The 15,913-nt window shown below is 34.3% G+C and overlaps 1 protein-coding gene across 1 annotated transcript in view; it reads left to right on the top strand.

Annotated features, from left to right (window-relative positions):
* SLIT2 (slit guidance ligand 2) overlaps positions 1 to 15,913 on the top strand; it is a 233,142-nt gene that overhangs the window by 170,784 nt on the left and 46,445 nt on the right. Inside the window, exons 14-20 of the mRNA XM_088539958.1 lie at positions 159 to 302; positions 439 to 602; positions 4,918 to 5,068; positions 9,138 to 9,212; positions 12,151 to 12,294; positions 13,740 to 13,883; positions 15,008 to 15,174. Coding sequence (XP_088396084.1) covers positions 159 to 302; positions 439 to 602; positions 4,918 to 5,068; positions 9,138 to 9,212; positions 12,151 to 12,294; positions 13,740 to 13,883; positions 15,008 to 15,174 — 989 coding nt within the window. The remainder of the gene's footprint in view (positions 1 to 158; positions 303 to 438; positions 603 to 4,917; positions 5,069 to 9,137; positions 9,213 to 12,150; positions 12,295 to 13,739; positions 13,884 to 15,007; positions 15,175 to 15,913) is intronic.

Here is a 15,913-nt window from a genome sequence, read left to right as displayed (position 1 = left end):
TTACTAAAATGCCTTGTGTCACTGCAAATTAAGATTTGTTACTACATTTCTAGTTCTGGTTACAAAGGAGTACAAAGAATTATCTGTGAAAAATGCTGAATGAAGCTGCAGTGATACTGAACAAATTCTTTAATTTTGTAATTGTCTTTATTAAACAGATTATTAAATGCCAACAAGATCAATTGCCTGCGAGTTGATGCTTTTCAAGATCTGCACAACTTGAATCTTCTTTCCTTGTATGATAACAAGCTTCAGACCATTGCAAAAGGCACCTTCTCGCCCCTCCGTGCCATTCAGACTTTGTAAGTATGCTCTTGTTTACGGTTTTATTTAGAATAACTTCATATGCTATGATTTACTGAAAGTAGCAGGAGCCACAGAGACCCAAGACAAATAATGTGTGAAATTATCTCTTTTTTTTTTTCTCTTTATTGAAAGGCATTTGGCTCAGAACCCGTTTATCTGTGACTGCCATCTGAAGTGGCTGGCGGATTATCTCCATTCAAACCCCATCGAGACCAGCGGTGCCCGTTGCACCAGCCCCCGCCGTCTGGCAAACAAAAGGATCGGCCAGATCAAAAGCAAGAAATTCCGCTGCTCAGGTAATTTTCTTAGTTCAGCTGGTATTTTTCTTTTACTGGCAAAAAAAAAAAAAAGAGTGGTTATAGAAGTTCTAATGAAGGCAGCTGGCTCTCTACGGAGTTTTTAAATGTTGCAAAATCTTTTTAAGTCCTTCTGTTGGAGGGGGGAATCATGGCAGTTGTAGACTATTGGATCACGGAACATTACTATAGTTAACACGTTTGGCACTATTTCTGAGCAGCATTAAATCTAACAAAAGAAATGTAATATATAATACTTCAGAGTGAAATGCTAACGTTATTTGCCACAAGAATCACCAACATAAATCATTTTGTAAAATTTCCACAAGGCTCTGCAGTACGTGAAAGATCTAAAAATCTCCAGCTAAATATGGAAACACGACATGCTCATTTTATACAGGGAGCTTACCTCATACTGAAATTTACTGTTTGCTTTTTCTAATCTTATTCCATTTCCTACTTACATTTCTCTAAATCCTAACTTTTGTCATATGGTATCCAGCTGTTCCAGGTGCATTTCACATTCTACAATTTATTCAGTCTCGAGTGCAAATACCAGATGAGAATTGTTAGTTATCCATGTTCCGGATACATTTATGACTATTCGCACTTTGTTGTTTATCAGCTCTTGTTGTGAATACAATTTTTTTTCACTTAATTATCTGTAGTTAATTGTAGTCCATACTTAATCTAATAAAACTCATTCTTTGCTTGCTGATATTCAGGTGCATCTTCTATTTTTTTTTGTCTCTTTATTTAGCTAAAGAACAATATTTCATTCCAGGTAGGTTTGGCTCTGCAGTAAGATTGACTAACTGCAGGCACTCCTTCCCTTCCCCCCCAAAAGCAAAGTTTGTTGTAGCTTGTAGGAAATTGATGCATGTGTATTAACAAGAATGAATATCTGTAGCTAGACATAGATTTCCTTTGTAGATCACTTGTAGTTCTGTTTTCTGAATATAAGAGCTTAGCATGCAGCTCCATTTACTTTTTTTGTCTCGAAAATTTGCACACAACCTACCAAAATGATACTTTTACTTAAATTATTTAGAAGATTGCACCTGCTATTTCCTATTCCAATTGATGCGTTTGCTTACCTGATACCTTGCCTTCTGTGCCACTCACTACTGTTTTTAAAATGTAGCTTCTGAGCTGCTTTTAAATGCAGGATGCCATACCACTGTCAAAGAGCTAGTACAACTTAAAAAAAAAATTTACAAATGAGCATTTTCTTGCCTGTTCTACACCAGTAATTTACTCTTGAATGTCTGCAACTGTTGTTTGCTCTCCCTCCTTGTGTCTATTAAATCACAATATATGCTTAGAAAAGAAAGCAGATATTCTTCATTAAAGACTTTCTGTGATCAGATTCATACAGTGAATCAGAAATGTTTTCCATTAAAGAAAAGATGATTTAAGAATTAGAGTGACAAAGCAGTTTACGCACCACTTCAAGCTATGATAATTCTGATATTTTCCAAAAGAATTACTGATGTTGGCCCTAGCTCTTTGAAACGTGATTCTTCACTTACTTTACCTTGCTTGTCAGCTGTGTGCACTGATTTCTTAATAGAAAAATATATGAAGCACTTACATTATGATCCTAACAGATTATAAATAATTGACTGGCAAAAATAAACAAGGGCATAATTATTCTATTGATGATTTATAGTATGTGATCTTCAAGTAAGTTTTTCTGTCATAGTTTAATATCTAGAAAAATATCTACAATATTTGATTATGACACCAGTGCACTTGTTCTTTCAAGTACTACAGGTATATTGTCATTCTGCAGTGTTTGAAGTACTAATTTATTGATTTGGTCTTTGTCTTCTAAGCTGGTATATTTAACAGCTCTTCTCCTAATGCTATGTGATGTGTCACTTAAATTTGCAGCAATCCCATGAATTTTTTCATGCCCTCATACTAATATGGTAGTTTGAATATGGAAAACAGACAAAACGAGACAATAATTTGCCAGCATTGGCAGCCACAGACTGTGTTTTCTTTTGTTTGTATTTTTAAAAGAGTAGAATAAAACAGAGGGAGATTCAGTGTCTCAAACCTGTAGTGCCACTCAATTTCTTAATGAGTAGAACAGCTGTATTCCTGCCACACAGTGACTTCTACTCAACCTTGCCAGCACAACTTTTGTCTTTGAGCTAGAAGTGTTTTCTTGCCAGCAAATGTCTTCACTACCTGTTTATAATATGGCCACACATGCAGTTTAAGTTTACTTACCCTTTAAAAAATGATATTCCTGCAAAAAGATGAAAAAGAATTAAATATCTCAAAAAGTGTTGCAGAATCTACATCTGGAAATGCAGCTTATGTGCTTTCTCTTTCTACCAGGCAGCAGGGAGATACTGCACTCAATTTAGTTGTTAAAGATCTGACTCTGAATATTTTAGTGGTTTACTCTAAGCTAATAAAAAAAAGTGATTTGTTTTGGATACAGGAGGAAAGCAATGTATTTGTGGCCTTGCTCATGAGTATTAAAAAGTGCTCAAAATACTTCTCCGCACTAAAGTAAATACTGTAAAAACGTTAGTGTTTTTCTTTTTTTTTTTTTAAGTTAAATATCAATTTGTTTTATATTTGAAATCTGTCCCTGGGTGATCTTGATTGCAGACACTAGGAAATCCTAATAAAATTTCCATGTAGTCATTTAGAAGACTAAGGGTTATGCAAGTACTAAATCATGAATTTGAAAAAAAACAGCAACAAAAACCTATTTCTCTGCAAACTTATAAAAATATTCCAAGTGGTTATATCATGTGTTATTAGACTTTCGCAAAAGCTAGATAATATACAAGGATTAGCATTTTTTTTCCCCTTCCTCTTAAGGTATCTATTTCTTTGGTTTATTCATTATTTTGAGTGGCATAGCATGTATATATATTCAAAGGAGCATAATAGTTCATATATAATAAATAGCATATTTAAAATAATAATAATGCATGGGAAGTGTGCTATCATCCTGTAAAAAAATATAATTAACCCCAATCATTCTTTCATTATTTTTTATGCCACTTAAAATCAATTGTTCTTTCTCTCTGCTAAAGATGGTGCCCCCTCAGTAGCATCCTTTAATCACAATAGAGCAGAGAACACAAGAGCTTAGTTCATGTTTTTGTCTTAATTGGGATTACTCTGTCTTTCTTTCCTTCTTGGCTATCTTTACTTTTGCAGGAGTTCACCATTTTGGCTGTAAGTAAAGTTCAATGTCTGAGCTAAATCACAATGTACTTCCCAGCCCTGATGCACCTTCTACTAGTCTCAGTGTTTTCACCTTTGTCTGAGAAGAACCTGCAGGTCTATTGGCTTCTATTTGTTTTCTTCGTCACCCACCCTCAATTCCTTACTGGATGTTTCTGGATGTTTTCACCTGATATGTTTAGGACATTTTCTTTGGCTGACTCTGGGAAATGGTGGAGGAAACTTTCAATGTGGTTCTTTTTTTTTTTTTTTTTAACCTGTGCATTTTAGTTGATCTGTGACAGTAATACTGTTACTGTGGCACTGGACATTCAGTAATGAGAATGCCATGTCATGTAAGCAAGTATTAAACTTCAAGTGCTTCTGTAACTTTTTCCTACTCCTTCCTCTTTTCCCTTGCTCTTATCCTTGGCCTAATGGATGCAGTTATGATAATTTAGCGAGATTTTCTGTTGTGCTTGATCTAACCATGTGGTTGTGAGGTATGAGTAAAACATGGTTCTGTCAAGCACCATGGAACGTCACGCAGCTTTCTACAGCATGGCAAGCTGCTGAGGCTTAATCAGGATCACACATTTTTTAAATTAAAGCTGAAAATAGGGCTTTCAATCTTACATGTTTGAGATGATGTGGAGGGTCGGGACTATAAAAAAAATCAAGGAGGTTAATGAAGTCCAGTCAGCAACACAAATTTGTAACAAGAGAAACAGAAAAGGTGGCATCCAGGATCTATTTATTCATGACTCAGACAAATAAAATAAATTCTAAAAGAATTAGTGGCATTTGATTAGCTATAAGGAAGGCTAGATTGGCTGACAACAAAATCAGCAGAAAGTACAGCTGTGAAAAGCTCGAGTTAATGTTATCCTGTTATGTGAAGTTGGTCACAGTTTCTTTTTCCAGCATATCTTAAGTCCCTATATCTAACCCTCTCTTGAAGCCCTTGTGTCTGTTCAATATCACAGAGTTTATCGTACATTTCCCAAGTTGCTCACCCGTTATCTGAATTGCAGAAATCTTCTCAACCTTCTCACAAGAAAAAAAATCTTACACTTTATTGACTCAGTATCTCTATTTTGACTTGACTCTTCCGCAGGCACTGAAGATTACCGATCCAAATTAAGCGGAGACTGCTTTGCAGACCTGGCTTGCCCTGAAAAATGTCGCTGTGAAGGGACCACGGTGGACTGCTCCAATCAGAAACTCAACAAAATTCCTGATCATATTCCTCAGTACACGGCGGAGTTGTAAGTTTAACTCATAAGAAAGCTTTATTTGCTTGTAGAAAAAAAGATATGAAAAATTTCTAGTAAAAAAGACAAATTTTTATTGTTTGAACAACAAAAAATAAGAGTCTTACCATTATTAATTATTAATTAATTATTAATTATTATTAATTATTTCCGCATCATTTCAGTACGACGTACCTGTAAAAAATTATGCTAAATAAATCAAGTAAATATTCTATGTTTCAAGTTCTCCAATGCATAGCTACCCCTTGGGAATTTTTTGAAAGCTTGTGCAGTTTATTTATTTTAACTTTTTTTTTTTTAAGCTAAAAAAACAAGTAAGACACCCCATCAATAACCCAGGCTCTGTCTTAAGATGTGCTACTTAGATATTAATCAAAACAGAATTGATTCTTGTTTTGCAAAGCTCACATTTTACCTGTCAAACGGGAGAACAGAGGAAGATAAAGCAGATGAACAAGAGTTGGGTTAAGATGAGATAATGATGTAGAGTGATAAGTGAACAGACAAGCGGAAAAAAAGACACAGATTGTGCCTTGCTTAATAAGTACCATATGGGAACGATTTGTAGGCATTAAACTAAACTAGTCTTCAAGGAAGGATTGAAAGGAAGATAACATTAGGACAGCTTTACAGGTCCTTCCCATGTGCAAGAAACAACGTGGAAGGAAGTGCAGAGGTGCAAGAGGAAATAACTGTTTTTCGTAGCAGACTCGCCATAAAAAGCAAAGCAGAATGTTGAAGAGGAGAAATGAGGGATTGTGGTTTGATGCAGTAAAGCAGAGGCAGCCAGAAAAAAAGAAATAGAGCCAGGGGAGCTGTGGTCAAAGATGTGACCAACAGAGGTGAGATGAACAACAGGATGGCAGATGCTCTTACGAGACAGGAATACAGATGTGAAGGCATGAAATAATGAGACTGTGATTAAAGATCTTGAATATCTGGACAGAAAAGGAATTTGTCATTGAAATACTCTATTAATAGAGATGGGGATTTCTGTCAGTCTTTGAGCTGTGAGAAAGAGTTAAATTCAATTATGTTCTGAATACAAACCTGAGCGGCAATTCTCTGCCCAGAATGAGGATGAATTCAGAAGAGGAAGTGATATATGTGGGAAAAGCAAAGCACAGCTTTTGGCCATGTTTAAGCTGCTGATTCATGAAGTGCTGCCAGAGGAAAAAAAAAAAAGTCTGATACACAGTTTTGGATAGAGGGAAATCTTGGAGAAATATTTATATGTATTTTTTTCATGTAGTATTTCCTAGAGGTACAATATAGAGGATGAAGAACCAAAAGAAAGAGAAGAAGGAGGAGAGAATTTTAAGAGAAAAATGTTTCCATTCCATTTTTTGCTTTCAGGAAAGTACTTTTATTTAGTTCTGATAACTACAGGACTATATCCCGGTAGTCAATTCACCTTTGCCTCTTCTTAAACACTTTATAAATTTTGAAAAATATTAATATGCTCAACAGCCATAATGTTTTCTCCTCTTTCTTCTTATTTTTATTTGTCCTTTATGCATTGCCATTCTAGCTCCTCATGAGACTTCACACTCTGTTTCTCAATCTACTCTGTAATTTTTTGGTGTGTACCAGAAAAGCAAGCAGTTAGCCTTTTTATTTTTCTTTTATCTGTAAAATTTGAATCAGAGGTACTTGTTAGAGGTAAATGACTGACTGTTTTTCTAGAAGACTTTGTCTTCCTGTTCACTGTTAGGGAAGCATCAAATTTGTCAAATCTGCCATTGAATTATTTGAAATAAAGCACAAATCTGTAAAAGCTTCCCCAAAATAAAATATTTTGCATAGTATACCAGTATGTTATGAAATCAGTGAAACATTTTACAGATCTTTCAAATCAGAGTCTCCTGGAAAAATTAAAACAATTTAATTTCTATATATATTCAATTTTCTTGCATTGCTTATTCAACATTAAAATAACAGATCCTATCAAGATGGTCATCAAAAGAATGAAGTATCTTAGGATATCACTGAAGTGCATAGCTTTCCAGAAATAGTCAACTCTTGTAACAAAATGTGCAAATAACTCAGCTGTTGTGTTAACAAAACAAGAAAAGACATCCAATAGAGAAGCTGAAAAGCAGGGCATTTGGACATGATCATCAAATGCTGCTCTGTTAATTTTTCTGCTTTGATAATGGCACGACAATATTCTATTTTGAATAAACCAGATAGAGGAATTTTTGTGATTCTTTTTATGATCCAGTGACTCATTGACAGGTAACAATTGTCAGTATTTATCTTCAACAGTGACAAGAAGATCTAGAAGAAAAATGCTATTACAATTGGTAATTTTCCAATTATTTGTAATAATTTTGATTCTTATGTATGTGGTATCACTTACCATGATGATGGAATGAAAACATCTTGCATAAATATTTAACAAGGCTAGATCTAAAATAACTGTTTAGCTCCAACCAGAGGAATACCATGAGATCACTTTTCTGTGACTCCAAACATGCAGTCTGTAATCCTAGCATCCTTTTGTTTGCTAATCTCTCCTCTCACCACCACTGTCGATATACAGATTGTGGCATTGCCATACTGGCACTGTCGGAGAGAAGATGTGATTTGTGTTACAATTTTAACAATGACAATACAGTTGTTCAAGCCTTCTCCCCGCCACCACCACATACACACAAGGAGTGTGCAATAACTTACCAAATAGCAAAAAACATCAAATCACATGGACAATTTTTAAAATTGTTCAGTAATGTCAGTATTAGACTAAGGAAAATGGTATTAACAAGGATTATGCAACTCTTTTAATTGACACCATCCAAAAATGCATTTGATATGATCCCGCTGAAGATCACACTATGTCAACCAGTTGATTTTCTGAGGCCGTAACATCTTTTGAAATTCATTTCCTGTGCCATTCAGGAACTTTGTACTTCATGCAAATGTTTCACATGTATCCAAAAGCTCTTCCCGTCGTCTCTCAGTTTAGCTGCCCACTTTAAACTGTTGTACTATCATACTTTCAGATTTACAGCCTTAATTTCCCTTCTGGCTATTATTGAATGCAAGCAGGAAGGAAGGATGAACGAGCAGCTCACTTTTATTTTCTAGCTTTTTAAAATCTTTTCTTGCTACAAGGTAATTCTGGCTTTAGCATTACGTAAATTTTATTTCATGATGATCCTGTCAGTCATCTCTTTGGCTTCTTTCCTATAACAGGCTAAATAAAACTAAACAGATTCCCTTCTTTAATAAAATGAGGCTATTGACACACGTAAAAGAGTCTAAGACTTAGAATTTGTATGTTCTCTTTAAAGAAAGTAAATAGAGTACTGGCAGAGCACGTATTTTTGAAAGTTAGGTGAACCCTGACTAGCAGCTGGTAAAGGTAGGTGGTGCTAGAACAGCCTTGGTACCAGGGCAGGAGAGATCAGTATACATAATTTTTTCAGGCAAGTGTCTGTTGCTCATTGTATATCTTCTTGTAGTGTTACAAAGCAATATTTGATACTTCCTTTTGCATTACATGTGTGCTAGGTATAGTGGTCTGAACAGTGATCATGATGTTTTTGAGTTCTTGGGAAGACCTATGCAATGTGTTTCAATCCCTATTCAAAAGAAGCATTGAGCATAAAGCAATTATTTTGTTCTTGTAAATAGTGTTTTGTGAGCACCTCCAGATGTCTGGCAGACCCCATCTGACATCCTTTAAAGAACAGTAAAGCAATATTCAGTGGTTTATATGTACTTAAAGATATTTATTTGTAAGTTGCCATGGAATCATTCCCTAGCTACATTTTTATTTTCTTTCTTTCTTCAACATAAAAATTTTAAAGCTCTTTTTATATTTTAATGTAATTTTAGTTGTTTTTTTTTTTTTTTTCTTAATCCTGGTTTTGATCCTGTAGGTGTTTTTAATGCCTGATTTTACTTAATGTGAGTGTTCATGCACAGGACTTATCAGAAATACAGGTGTCAGGATATACCAAATCAATTTTCATCTACTGAATAGTTTATATTGTGGAGCATTCTGTACCAGAGACTTCTTTGTTTTGTTTTCTGATTTTGCTGACTTTTCTTCTAGGCGACTCAATAACAATGAATTTTCAGTCCTGGAAGCTACTGGAATTTTTAAGAAGCTTCCTCAGCTGCGTAAAATGTAAGTTCAGCCTCTGCCCTGCTCTAACCACATAGCATGTTAGCTCCTCACCATCGTGTTTCTCCACCTTTGTTAGTCCTCATCTATAAAAAGAGCTAGTATGTTCTAGCTGGCAATCAAGAATGGGTTTAAATTAGTCTCTGGGGCAGAGCAGAGGTGACAGCTCTTCTCTGCAGGACTAGGCATTCACTGTGCCCACCAATGCTGCTGATCAGGTTTTGTAGCTTCCACCACTACTCCCGGACCTGGCAGCTTTGCCTCTTTCAGCCCTTTTAAGAGATACCTTCAACTTTTTGCTCCATTGAACTGTCCTTAGGTGCAGGGAAAATGTAAATTAAATGATTGAAAGGAAAAAATGCTCACACACATAAGTCCATGTACACAGTTCATGTTCTAAGAGGAGTTTATAATCCTACATTATTAAAAATAAACCCACAAACAGCTTTTTTTATTATTGTAAAAAGCATTCCAGATAACAAAGAGAGATTATTTAATTGTATTTAGTGGCATTCTACTCAAATTCAGGATTGAACATAAGCATTAGTAGTGACACATAGTAAGGGAAATAAAAATAGATCAGTTTAATGAAAAGGATTAATTCCTTTTGGAATGTAGTTGTTCACTACATATGTTACATAAACTAGCTATTACATAAAAGCTATCACATAAACTCCTTGGTAACCTTATCCAGATCCTTCTTGGCAGATGTCATGAACTAAAATTAACCTTATTGCAATTTTTTGAGCCTGTAGGCCAGAGATGAAAAACAGTTTGCATTTGTCCAGGACACCTGAGGACGTTTGCATTTGTCCAGGACACCTGAGGACACCTTGCCACTTAGGGTCTGCGTGGCGATACTTAGAATGAGAACATAGAACACAGTGCAGTGTACTATACCTTAACAGTAGATACCTACTGATCTTCATTCCTTAAAGATCTCAGATTAACGCTCTTCAGAACCACAGGATACCTCGGAAAAGTATGAAATACCTGGAGTAACACAAAAGTGCGCACACAGCGTTATATCAGTTCTTCACATTTAAGAAAAATATGCAAAAAGGAATATACTGTCAGTAATTATATATACTCTGGCTATAAAGCTAGGGCAACAAAGTAGTCATGTCCCCTAAAGTTAGATTATATGCAGCTTTTTACTTAAGAAGAAAGTGTCCAAGACAAAACAAAAAGGGAGAATATTGGTCTCTCTTCCTTTTCCCTAATCTTTAATAATAAAGCGTAGCTGTCTGCTGGAAGCCCCAGGAGTTAAGAAATTTGAACAATTGAGGAGATGCAAAATCGAGAAAATGTTAATGAAATGTTAACATTTTTAATATTACTGCCCCATTAGTTCCTAATACAGTTGTCAGTTGTTAAAAGCATTCCTCAATTTGGAAAACGATAGTGAGTGGTGAAGCATGACTGGAAAACGGTGAGATGATGCTACAGAGACACAAATGAGAGTGAATTCAGTATTTCTGTAGAGCTCATATTTCTTCTGGAAGTTCAGATAGGTGCAAATGTCTTTCTACACGGAAGACATTGAAAAACTAGTGCCTAAATGTTTAATTGATTTGATGATTCATCAATAATAAAGCAAATTTATTCACTGCATCATTGATTAGCTGTTTAACATTAAACCATAAAACATTATGAAATGGATGAAGTAATATCCATTTTACATGAGGAACAAATAAGATGCTAGGAGACTAAGGACTTGACATACAAAAGGCAGTTGAGATGAGAAATAATAAGTTTCTTGCTCAAAATTAAATGAAAGTGATAATTGTATTCTTCATTACAGACAGAGTATATGTTAAATTACAGTTAGGCTAAAGTCAGCACTTAGATGAAGCCAAAACTCAGTTGTTTTTGCATCTCAGATAACAGTACCAATTAATCTGGCAAGCATACTGTATGAATTTTTATTCTAAGAAATAAACAATATTTTTTTAATTTGAGCAATTAAAGTGCTGTTCTGGAAGCTGCACCAGATAGTGTTTTCTTCTCCAATTCATCAATTCCATAAAATAAAAAGGGTTTATTGACTTCATTTTACCTTTTTTTAAGAATATTTAAGAGCTTTTTAAAAATCACTGGTGTATTGTAAGTTTAGTGTTTAGATGTATACTTACTATTTTAAATAATATTTAACTGTAATAATGATTAATAGAGTTTTTTGAAAGAGGCAAAACAACAGGAGACCAAAATACCATAAAAATCTTTAAAGACAGTGTGTGTTTTGACTATGTGTTCTTATTTTATATATGATATGAATATTACCCAGTTGAGATGTAATTCCAAGTTTTTAACTAAAAGCTATAAACACTAAATGTTTTGGCAATATTGCTAGGGCATTTTCCCATATTTTTATTTACTTTGCATAAATTACAGATAAGTGAACTCTCTCTCCTTATAAGACCTCTTTTTTACTAGTGTCATAAATGATTAATATTTCATTTGCTGTTTACATTCACACATTTCATTTACATATGTTGCTGTTTATGCTGTTTCCCTATATTTGTGTCTATTGAGATCAAATACAGCAATGAGACTGGTAAGAAATAGTTTCAGTAATCATACAGTATCATCCTCTTATTAGTTCATCTAACAACAGAACAAGGATTGAAATCATGAAAAATATATTCATTCGCTGACAAGATTCTTTTTTTTAATCAAAACAGGTTTGTACATGGCAACAGCATGGGCTAGGTTCTTGCTATGGGTTAGGAAAGAAGCTTCCAAACATTTATTTGAAAATCTTCATTTCTATATTTAACAGGGCATTGACTGCTAAATAAATTGATTTTTTTCTCTACTGAATAGCGTACACATTAAGTCTACACAGCTAAAAGACTATGCAGTCTGCAGCATTTAGCAGTAGATTTAGTAGATTGTAAAAAAAAAAAATCCTTACTTTTCTTCCTTTAATGTGTAATAGAAATCTGAGCAATAACAAGATCACAGATATTGAAGAAGGAGCATTTGATGGAGCCTCTGGTGTGAATGAACTGTTACTCACTAGCAATCGCTTGGAAAGTGTTCGACACAAAATGTTCAAAGGTCTAGAAAGTCTCAAAACACTGTAAGTGTAATTATTTGAGTGTTTTTTTTCTTCCTTCTATCAAACATTTTTTTAAAAGCTGTCCTAAAAAGTTTAATTTTGGAGGATTACCTATGGAAGATTCAAGCATATTCTAGTTTTTGTTACCTTTATGTTTTCATACATTATGAATTCATTAGTTATTACTGACAGAAATTGTAAGCTGAAATTTTTCATTATGGTTACTCTAGCACAGAAATGATGGGCCCTCCTGAATGATGAAATAGTTGGGAATGGATAAGCATCTAATTGCAGAAATGGAAATGAGAATCATCATCTGCCTTAAAGTAATGGAATATTGCCTGGCAATTATGTAGTAGGGTCTCTGATTCCACCCAGCTCAACCATTAATGGGATTTCCGCTAATGGAAGAAATTGAATTTGGTGTATGCTGAAATGTGGGGAAAAAGTCTTTCCTAACTAACCAATTTTAATGTCATTTTAGCAGAGAAGATGAGTAAACAGTGTAGGCTGAACTCATTGTTTCCATGAAGGCAGTTAAGCCCTTTCCATTAAAAAAAAAAAAAAAAAAAAAAAAGTTTATAAATTCTACTTCTTTGTAGAGCTATTTTTTCTGAACAGCAGACCAGACCAAAGATAAATGATCTCTCATTTATACTCCAAAGAGTGTAGGCATATTTAATAAATCAGACCCACCATTTTTAAGTTGGTTTGCATTTACAACTGCTAACATATTTGCATGCAACTATTTTCAGGCAAGAAAATAGAATAAATTTAATCATTTATTGATAGGTAGAAAACCTGTCAACTTCAAAGCTCTTTTGCTTTACTTACAGAAGTATGGGAGATTTTAGATTAGTTTATTCTGCTTAATATTCTGAAATTTTTCCTAGATCTTAGAATCATACTGGTGAGTTAGGCTAGCCTGATTTCATTTATTTGAAAGACTTCTTGAAATGTCATAAAAGTCCTCTCTACATGAAAATTCACATTGGTAGTTACCTCAGTAGTTCTACTTCTGCCTTCTGCTCAATGTAAATAGCTATTCTAGAGTCATTTAGACTTTGAAGTGCGGATTGTTAAGTGCCACCAAAATCTAAAAGATCTTTTATAATAAAGGGAGAAATTAAAATTTAACTGCTAAAGTCATTTAAACTTCCAAGCTTCTGAAATATACACATTGATAAAAATACAGAAGCGGCAGAGATTTAAAAAAGTGTAGCCTTGAATTATCTTTGTAGCCTATGGTGCAGTGTACACATTAAAATATAAATGATCAAATTCAGTATTCATAGGTACATTTTTTATTGTTAACCTGCTTGCCAAAATGCACGGAGGAAATGCCAGGCAGCGTATGTTATTTGTAATTAATGACATTTAGTCAATAGAAAATATTATTAATACAAAATGGTATTGAGATGTTTATTCAGCTCTAAACTGGTTAAAGTTAATCCTTTCTTCCCCAGGATGCTAAGAAGCAATCGCATAAGCTGTGTAGGAAATGATAGCTTCACGGGCCTAAGTTCTGTCCGTTTGTTGTCGTTATATGACAACCAGATTACCACCATTGCACCGGGCTCCTTCGACACCCTTCATTCACTCTCAACATTGTGAGTTACCTTCATATTTTAGCTTATCCAGATTTAAATTTCTGGCATTTTTGTGACGTTTCTGTTAATGAGTTACCATATAATTTTGCCTTTTGTTGTGTCAAAGGAAAAATATGAGTGTATTGGGATTTTCATAAAGGATTTTTTTTTTCTGGATCATCTTAAATACATGGAGAGTATGTTTTCCTGGTGCCCTTGGTTGCACACTCTGGCTTCTAGAAGTCCCTGAGAGGACAGAAAAAATGTCCTGCTAATCTTCCTAGCAGAAGCCCATGTATTTGCACCAGGGTAGAAACCTGTGTTTGGGTACACATTGTGTCTAATATTGTCTTTCTTTCTGCACTGTGTAGTCTGAATATTATCTTGAAATTAGTAGGGGATCTAAGGAGCTTAATTCATACTGTTTTAGAATAAAGCTTTAGTCTCATTTTCTATAAAAAGAAGCAAATGCTCTCTTTTTTGTTATTTTGTTTTGTATTGTAATTTAATGGAAGGGAAAATGGGGAGAGAAGCTGCCACCTAAATTACTGAAGAAATACATTTTGTTGGTAGCATCATTCAGGAAAGTATTTAATTCCCATCCTACATAAAAAGTGACACTTCGCACCAAGTGACTAATTTGTGCGTATTAAAGATGGCATGTTTATAAATAATGGAATTGTCAATAGGTTTGTGCTGAAGTAAGGAGATGCCACAAGTACTGAGACTTGTAGAAGTAAATTCATTTTTATAACTGGCATGTAATCAACTTAGCTGTCAGGTTAGATAGGAGACTTATTCTCAAGAGCAAATAAAAGATGGAAATCGTGAGGTGACAAATTAATGGAATAGCTGTTGTCAGGTTAAAGCTAATAATGTAAAGTAATCGCCTTCATCTCTATATGAAATTATTGCATTATCAGTACAGAGTGGCTTGACAACAAGTCAAGTATTTGACAGTTTTAAATTATTTCTAAATGAGCTGTATCTAGATTCACTGCACAGTATCTAAATTACAGCTTTCACCTATGGTTTGTACATAGCATTGTTTGAAGAACCATACTTAAGCTTAGCTTTGTGAAAAAGCAGAATACTTAGACTGAAAAAGTTTCATCATTTGAAATAAATTTTTATGTGGTTCTCAGAAACCTCTTGGCCAATCCCTTCAACTGTAACTGCCATCTCGCATGGCTTGGAGATTGGCTAAGGAAGAAACGCATCGTAACAGGAAACCCGCGCTGTCAGAAACCCTACTTCCTTAAGGAGATTCCTATCCAGGATGTAGCAATTCAGGACTTTACATGTGATGACGGTAAGAAAATAGATAGCTGAATTTGTAAAATTTCAGTTTTCGTATGTATAAGTTCATGATTCCAAAGTGTTACTCTTTAGAGATTTGGCATTCTTTTAATTGGTTCTGCATCTGCACTCCCTGCTACATAACTATGTCTGTTTGCAACTCCCTCACCCATTTTTGGCTGATCAACGAGTACACAGCTAGTGTATACATATTTTGAAAAGTTTTTCTTCTCTAACTGTATTCATACTGTAAAATAGTATTTAGAGGTAGTATGGAGGTTAAATTCATTGATCAAATATTGTAGTTCAGCTGAGACTGTTTCAAATGCTGTTGCTGGAATCAAATATTATTTCAGACTGTGTTGTTAAACCCCACACTATTTTGCTCAAACTATGACTCGGTTAATGTAAGAATTTCCCTCAACACTTGAAAAAATAGAATTTTCGTCTTACATATCATTCATGCATGTTATTTTATTTTAGTGATATTTATTTATCAATTTTCAAGGGTGTAACTTTTCTTCAAGAAACTGCATTTGGTTAATTTTAATTATTTGTTATTTTGGACAACTGGCACACATATTGCTTTATTTAATTTCATTTTAAGATTTGTGTTCTTTCTTTAGTGACCTGAGAAAAGAGAATTTTATTTAGTTACACATTACTGTATTAAATAACAGGCCGTCATTGGAAATGTAAATGCTCCAAACAATGACTTATAGAAATGACGTAAAGATTTTCTTCTGTAGAGA

Source organism: Tinamus guttatus, unplaced genomic scaffold (assembly GCF_059628265.1).
Source record: "Tinamus guttatus ecotype Peru unplaced genomic scaffold, ASM5962826v1 Tinamus_guttatus_pri_ptg000052l, whole genome shotgun sequence".
NCBI classification, from domain to species: Eukaryota; Metazoa; Chordata; class Aves; order Tinamiformes; family Tinamidae; genus Tinamus; species Tinamus guttatus.
This window is presented reverse-complemented; position numbering and strand designations above follow the sequence as displayed.